This window comes from Carlito syrichta, unplaced genomic scaffold (genome assembly GCF_000164805.1).
Source record: "Carlito syrichta isolate Samal-C Ts95f unplaced genomic scaffold, Tarsius_syrichta-2.0.1 Scaffold309314, whole genome shotgun sequence".
NCBI lineage: Eukaryota > Metazoa > Chordata > Mammalia > Primates > Tarsiidae > Carlito > Carlito syrichta.
Genome location: NW_007253410.1, coordinates 130,266 through 138,015, shown reverse-complemented (window position 1 = coordinate 138,015; position 7,750 = coordinate 130,266). Strand labels below are relative to the sequence as shown.

The 7,750-nt window shown below is 41.5% G+C and overlaps 1 protein-coding gene across 1 annotated transcript in view; it reads left to right on the top strand.

Moving 5' to 3' along the window:
- The window catches only part of WDR60 (WD repeat domain 60), a 119,712-nt gene that overhangs the window by 71,225 nt on the left and 40,737 nt on the right, over positions 1-7,750 (top strand). The window contains exons 13-14 of the mRNA XM_008067147.2: positions 4,518-4,629; positions 6,411-6,499. Coding sequence (XP_008065338.1) covers positions 4,518-4,629; positions 6,411-6,499 — 201 coding nt within the window. The remainder of the gene's footprint in view (positions 1-4,517; positions 4,630-6,410; positions 6,500-7,750) is intronic.

Sequence of the window (7,750 nt, the reverse complement as noted above, 5' to 3'; positions counted from 1 at the left end):
CCGTGGGCTCAGGCAATCCACTCACTTCAGCCTCCCAAAGGCACAGGATTACAGGCTGAGCCACCGAGCCCTGCTTTTTTTTTTTTTTTTTTTTTTTTTAAATGAAAAAGATTTATTGAGAGGACAGAGAAGTGCTCACAGTGGGAAAGGACTCAAAGGGGTAGCCCCGTATTTTGTTACTGTTATCAATTTGAAGTCTGTTTTATCCGAGATGAAAGTGGCTATTCCTGCTCATTTTTGGTTTCCATTTGTGTGGAATATTTTCCCCTACCCCTTTACCTTGAGTCTATAGGAGTCTTTGTGAGTTAAGTGGGTCTCTTGAAGACAGCAGGTATTTGGGTTGTGTGTGTGTTTTTTTGTTTATTTGTTTAAATTCATTCTGCCAATCTATATCTTTTTAGTGGGGCATTGAGACCATTTAAGTTCATAGTTAATAATAATATGTAAGGTACTATTCTAGTCATATCATATGGGTTGTTATCTGGTTGCTTTGTTTATTTATTTTCTGTATTATGTTGGTGTTCCATAGACCTGAGAACTTTACGATTTCTAGTGTTTTTCTACTGGTGTATTTTAACTTTTGTTTCAGTATTTAGAACTCCTTTGAGTATTTTTTGTAGTGACCAGACCCGATCAGCATTTACTTGTCAGTGAAGGACTTCATTTCTCCTTCATTTATGAAACAGTTTTGCAGGATACAAAATCCTTGTCTGACATTTATTCTGTTGGCTAAAATCCTTCTGGCTTATAGGGTTTCTTCTGAGAAATCTGCTGTTAGTCTGATAGGTTTATCTTTGTAAGTTATTTGATGCTTTTGTCTCACTTCTCTTAAAATTCTTTCATTCCCATTAACTTTGCATAGCTGGATTATTATATGTCTTGGGGATGACCTTTTTGCAATGAATATTCTGGAGGTTCTTTGGGCTTCTTGTATCTGGATGTTTAGATCTCTGGCAAGGCCAGGGAAGTTTTGCTCCATTATTCTCTCAAATAGGTTTTTACAAAACCTGTTGCTTTCTCCTCTTCCTCAGAAACACCTATGATTTTTAGGTTTAGATGTTTTACATAATCACACATTTCTTAGAGACTTTGTTTCATTCTCTTGATTCTTTTTTCTTTATTGTTGTCTGATTGGGTTTATTCAAAAACCTTGTCTTCAGGTTCTGAGGTCATTTCTTCTGCTTGTTCTAATCTACTGTTAAAGCTTTCTACTGCATTTTGTACTTCCCAAAATGCTTCTTTAATTTCCAAAATTTCAGCTTGGATTGATTTTAAGGTGTCTATCTCTTTGGAGAATCTTTCTTTCATGTCCTGAATAGTTGGGGTTTAAAAAAATTTTCTTTATGTGGGTTTTACATTTTTTTGAAGTTCATTGATTAGTTTTTAATCAACCTTTTGATTCTATGTCTGAAATTTCAAAAATTTAAGTTTCGTTAGAGTTTGCTGCTGAAGAGTTGGCTGCTGAAGAGTTGGCTTGGTCTTTTGGGGGTGTTAGAGAACTCTGTTTTTCATATTGTCAGAATTATTTTTCTGGTTCCTCCTCAGTTGGGCAGTTGATTTCTTCTTGTTTGAAGTTGGCAGGGGGCTGATGTAGACACTGTAGGGGTCCCTTGATTTTATATATATAGCCTTGATGTGGTGAGTTTCTCAATTGCTAGCAGTGACAGTCCTGTGCTGTGTTCCTGCATTGGCTTACGGTGTCCTGAGTGGCCAGAGTGCCCTGGAAAGTGTTGTTAGCTGGCGTTTGGGATCAGGCCTTCCCTAAAGCTGAGGTATTGTATCTGATGTGGTTGGCAGTACTGTTGACCTCCAGCCAGCAGGTGGTGGTTGTGGGAGAAAGCCAAATGCATTGGTGGCTGTAGGGTTTCTCCTGGCAAGTGTTGCTCCAAGAATGTACTTAGCCAGCCTGCGCCAAGGGCTGTGCTCCAGGGATTTCCCAAGTTCTCTGTTTTGAGCCTTCTGGGTTAGTGCAGGCAAAAGGAGATGGAGCACCCTGCAAGTGCGCACTCTAAGCTGCTCCCAATGATTGGGAGGAAGTCCCAGCCCACTGGGATAATGCTGTTGTGCAGAGCAGGCCCAGAAGAGTTCACAAGGGCAGTGAGATGGTGCTGTGGCAGTGCATCACGCTCGACTCTGAATCAAGGTCTAGCCAGCCTCAAGGCCTCAGGTATTCTCAGGCCACTTGCCCAACCAGGAACTGTCTACAGCCACAGAGTTTGGCCTTGGGGCTCCCTCCCTCCCAAGCAGGCTGGAAAGCAGCTGCTCCACCCTGCAAAGCATTGAGTTCCTTGGAAATGGTAGCTGACACTGCCCAAGGCTTTTTCCTGCCACCACTCTGCGACAGAGCACGGTTGTCAGGAAGACAGCTTCCCATCAGGGGCTAGGGTCCTGCAAGGCTGGGACCCTGTAGCTTTATGGCAGGAGCACAGAACTCCTGAGTTGCCCTCACTCACCTTCCCACTGTGTCTGGAGGCTGTGGTGGACTGTGGTGGTGCAGGAGAGAGCCAGCCAGTCCCAGCCCAGGTCGGTGGAGTTTGCTCTTCTTTGCTCTAAGTGGTTCTTACCACTCCTTTGGAGACTCGTGGGGCATGCTGCTGCTGGATCCCTTCCTCTCTGGGTACTGGGGAAACTGTCTGGGTTTACTCTGTAGGAGAAACTCCATTTATTGATTATTTGTATACATGTAATGGGTACAAGTGCAATTTGTTAGATGGATATATTGTGTGGTAGTAAGGGCAGATGTTTATTTGAAGTCCAACAGAGCGTGAGGTTTGGATTCATTTCAACATTTGATTTAATTTATGTATTTATTAGAGACAGAGTCTTGCTATGTTGCCCAGGCTGGTCTCCAGTGATCCTCCTTGCCTCAGCCTCCTGAGTAGCTGGGACTGCAGAGGTGCACCACCACACCTGGCTTGGACTCACTTCAGTATCCAGTCACATCTACTTGATTCTACGACTCCTGCCACTCACTGTTTCTGAATGTGCTGGACTGCTTGGTGCCCTCGTGCATGCCATTGCTCCCCTTTTGTCTCCTCTACCTGTCTGTTCTTCAATTCCTCCTTAACGACTTACACTGAATGATTTCTCTCATTCCACAGCTGCTGCAGTTCGCTCCACATGATTTTGTACTTCCCTATATACTTACAGTGATTAATTTATTATGTGGTATTCTAACTTCACAGCAAGGTTACAAAGTTGTTGAAGTCAGACATCACATCTTATGTTCCTGATAGTAGTACCATCCATCTTAACATTGTCTACTTGGTGCATCCATTAAATAATCCTCTTTTTTTTTCTTGTGTTGGAGTCTCACTCCATCGCCCAAGCTGGAGTGCAGTAGCACACTCACGACCACCACAGCGTCGACCCACTGGGCTCTGGCGATCCTTCCACTTCAGCCTTCCAAGTAGCCGGAATTACAGGTGTACACTACCACACCTGGCTAATTTTTTATTTATTGTAGAGACAAGGTCTCACCAATTTGCCCTGGCTAGTCTCGAACCTGCAGGCTCACACAATCCACTCACTTTGGCTTCCCAAAGTGCTGGCATTACAGGCTGAGCCATCGAGCCCAGTCAATAATATTCTTTTAATAGGAGGAAGGTCACAGGAAACTGAAGAAACTGACAGTTTTAATCCTGGTTTTGCAGCTGATTCACTCTGACCTTGAGTAGATTATCTAACTTCTTTGCTTATTTTCCTCATCCAAAACTATTAGTAACAAAACTGTCTTTATTGAAGCATGTACCCTTTGAAATAAAATCATATTTGTTTTTGGACGGCCAGTATTATGTTCTAAGAGAATAGGATGTGAGTAGGCTAGGTGGTAGTATTTTCAAACCAAAGGGAAATTGTTTTATGTGACTTTTTGAAAACACTTTTAAAAATAAGATTTATATAGAGACGAGTACTTGAGACACAAACAGTGCTTGCATGATTGTTCTTTATGCCATGATATTTTTGACACAAGCAAGAAGACTATCGTTATTAACTATTGAAATTTAATTTTAAAAAATTTTCAGTAATGACAAACTTCTCTGAAGTTGAGACCAAACTTTTGTTTTTTAATTTTTAATTTTAAAGATGTTGGATACAATTCAGGGTTAGGTATAAAAATGTTCATTATGCAGGTACCCTTGTTGATGAGGTGTGCCACCCCCCCACCCCAGCAGTTTCCCCCTACTGCCAATCCCATCCCACCCCTTCCCCTGGTAGTTTCCCACTACTGCCAATCCCTTTCTTATAGTATTATGATGATTGTTCAAGGTCCGCTTATGAGTGAAAACATGACACTCAGTTTTTTGTTTCTGCAATAGATCACTCAGTATTTTAGACTCGAAGTCCATCCAAGTTGCTGCAAAGTTCATAATTTTGTCCTTCTTTATTGCTGCATAAGATTCCTTTCTGTATATGTACCAATTTTTTTTTTTTTTTTATCCAGTCCTCTTTCAGTGGGCAACATGGTTGGTTCCATGGAGACCAAATGTGTTTGTGAGCGTATTTTTATTTTTAAGGCATATGTTCAGTATAATGAAGATAGTGTTGAAAGAGACATTCAAACTGAAGAAATAGAGACCAGGGAAGCATGGACCCAGCATCCAGGAGAAGGCACTGCTGTATCTGGAGGTAGCATCTTTTTCTTGAGTGTTGAACGTTGACTGTCTTTATATTCTTTTTTGTTTTATTTATACTGATTGCTTTTCTTGTTGTTCTCATTGTGTCTTTATTATGGATATGGTTGTTAGTGTATGACTGTGGAAATACCCAATATTCTTTTTTTTTTTTTTTTTTGAGTTGAAGTCTCACTCTGTCACCCAGACTGGAGTGCAGTGGCCGCTCCCGGCCACCGCAGCCTCGACCTGCTGGGCTCCAGCGATCCTTCCACCTCAGCCTTCCAAGTAGCTGGAACTACAGGCGCGTGCTATCATGCCCGGCTAATTTTTGATTTATTGTAAAGATGAGGTCTCACCAAGTTGCCCAGGCGGGTCTCGAACCCGTGGGCTCAGGCAATCTTTCTCACCTCAGCCTCCCAAAGTGCTGGGATTACAGGCTGAGCCACCGAGCCCGGCCCCCAATATTCTTTTAAAGGAACACTAACCACCCACAGCAAAGCAGCTGAACTACAAGGGAAATTCAGCTTGCTCTTGAGGTTTGATCTGGGCTATTAGCAGGATTTATAACATGTTTTATTCCCAAATAGTGGTAAAGATTTCACATTCCAAAAAACCACTGTAATACTAGATTTTTGGAGCATACTTTGATCTTACCTTGGGGATGGTCTGTTCTCATGAATATAGAATTTTTGTATTTTATGTGTAATTTGCAAATGTTCCATTAATATAGACTGAAGGTTCCCAGAATAAGTGGTACCTGCTAGGTACTCTGGAACTATTTATATATTAAATACTTGAATGATTCTTTTTCTTAAATAATTAACTCTGTATGACAGGAATATATATTATTTTCTTTCCTCGGGTAAGCCTCATGTTAAGAAAGTAATTGTAGACCAGGCACAGTGGCTCATGCCTGTAATCCCAGCTACTTGGGAGGCTGAGGTGAGAAGATTGCTTGAACCCAGGAGTTCAACACCAGCCTGGGCAACATAGCAAGACCGTGTCTCTATAAAAAATTAGCTGGGCATGGTGGCATGTTCCTGTAGTCTGAGGAAAGAGAGTAAAATATATTCCTGCCATACAGAGATAATTACCTAAGAAAAACAGTCAAGCACTAAAGTATTTAATATGTAAATAGTTCCAGAGTACCTAGCAGATACCACATATTTTGGAACTTTCAGTCTCTATATATATATATATATATATATATATATATATATTTTTTTTTTTTTTTTTTTTTTTTGAGTTGGAGTCTCACTCGGTTGCCCAGACTGGAGCGCGCAGTGGCGACTCCCGGCCACCGCAGCCTCGCCTGCTGGGCTCCGGCGATCCTTCTGCCTCAGCCTTCCGAGAAGCTGGAATTACAGGCATGCACTACCACGCCTGGCTGATTTTTTTGAGTTATTGTAGTGATGAGGTCTTGCTGCCCAGGCGAGTCTCGAACCTGTGGGCTCAGACAATCCACTCACCTCAGGCTCCCAAAGGCGTAGGATTACAGACTGAGCCACCAAGCCCGGCTTCAGTCTATATTGATGGAACAGATTTATAGACTATTTGAATACATTTAAATAGAATTTTGTGTACAGACTTTCTATAAAACAATATGCAATTGTTTTTTGTATAAATCACTCATAAATCTAAAGGGTTAAATGTCAAGTTTTCTGACTTTCCCTTCTAGGACTCTTAATGTTCATTTGTAATATCTCTTTAAACTCTAATATGTGTTATGCATGACTATTTTAGAGTCAACTTTGTAGATTTTATATAACCTTATTTTTTTTTTTTTTTTTTTAGGTAGTGAAAAAAAAGATATCTCGGATGCCACAGCTATAGCAAAGATTGATACTCCACGGTTATGTAGCTTTCTCCGGGCAGCTTGTCAGGTATAGTCTCCTTATACATTCTGTTCCATGTGTAAGTGTTTGAAGTGTCTTTGCACATAGAAACATAGGAGCTGCTGAAGTCTTGAGGCCTTTGTAGTATAGATAAATCATAATCAGTTACTCATTTTCAGGTATCATTTTCTTACAAAATATCAGTGGTACATTCATTAAGCTCTTTGTGCAAAATGATACTGGTAAATGTATGTCATTAAAGTATATCTGTATATTTGGGCTCTATATTTTAATATTTTATTTTGTTTATCCTTTTGTTTTTGAGTCAGGCTCTCACTCTCTTGCCCAGGCCGGAGTGTAGTGGCACAATCAAAGCTCTCCACAGTCTCAACCTCCTGGGCCCAGGCAATCCTTCTGCCTCAGCCTCCCGAGTAGCTGGGACTACAGGCACGTGCCACCATACCTGGCTGATTTATTTATGTAGAGACGAGGTCTCATTATGTTACCCAGGCTAGGCTCAAACTCCTGGGCTCAAGCAGTCCTCCCAAAGTAGTGGGATTACAGGTATGAGCCACTCTACCTGGTGTAAAAGAATAATTAATAATAATTTTAAAATGATCAATATGAAGTCAATATTCAAATTTCTTCATTTGTCGCTTACATTTTTTGTGTATAAGCTCAAAATTTAAGTATAGCGCATTAAAGAGCACAATGTTGGCCGGGCTCAGTGGCTCAGCCTGTAATCCCAGCACTTTGAGAGGCCAAGGTGAGTGGCTTGTCTGAGCCCGCGTGTTCGAGACCCACCTGGGCAACTTGACGAGAGCTCATCTCTACAATAAATCAAAAATTAGCTGGGCGTGATAGTGCGCGCCTGTAGTTCCAGCTACTTGGAAGGCTGAGGCAGAAGGATCGCTGGAGCCCAACAGGTTGAGGCTGCAGTGGCTGTGCGCGGCCACTGCACTCCAGTCTGGGTGACAGAGTGAGACTCCAACTAAAAAAAAATAAAATAAATAAAGAGCACAATCTTGTTAAGATATGGCATATTGATTTAGATTAAGCAAGTTTCTCAGACTCTAATCTGAGCACATGTTGGTTACATCATATTGGAGACACTGTTATGTGGGTATCTGTGGTTTGTGAAATACGATTATGATTCTACTTAAATTATCATTTTTATCAGATTTGTTTTTGTTTTTGTTTTTTTGAGTTGGAGTCTCACTCTGTTGCCCAGACTGGAGCACAGTGGCTGCTCCCGGCCACCGCAGCCTCGCCTGCTGGGCTCCGGCGATCCTTCCGCCT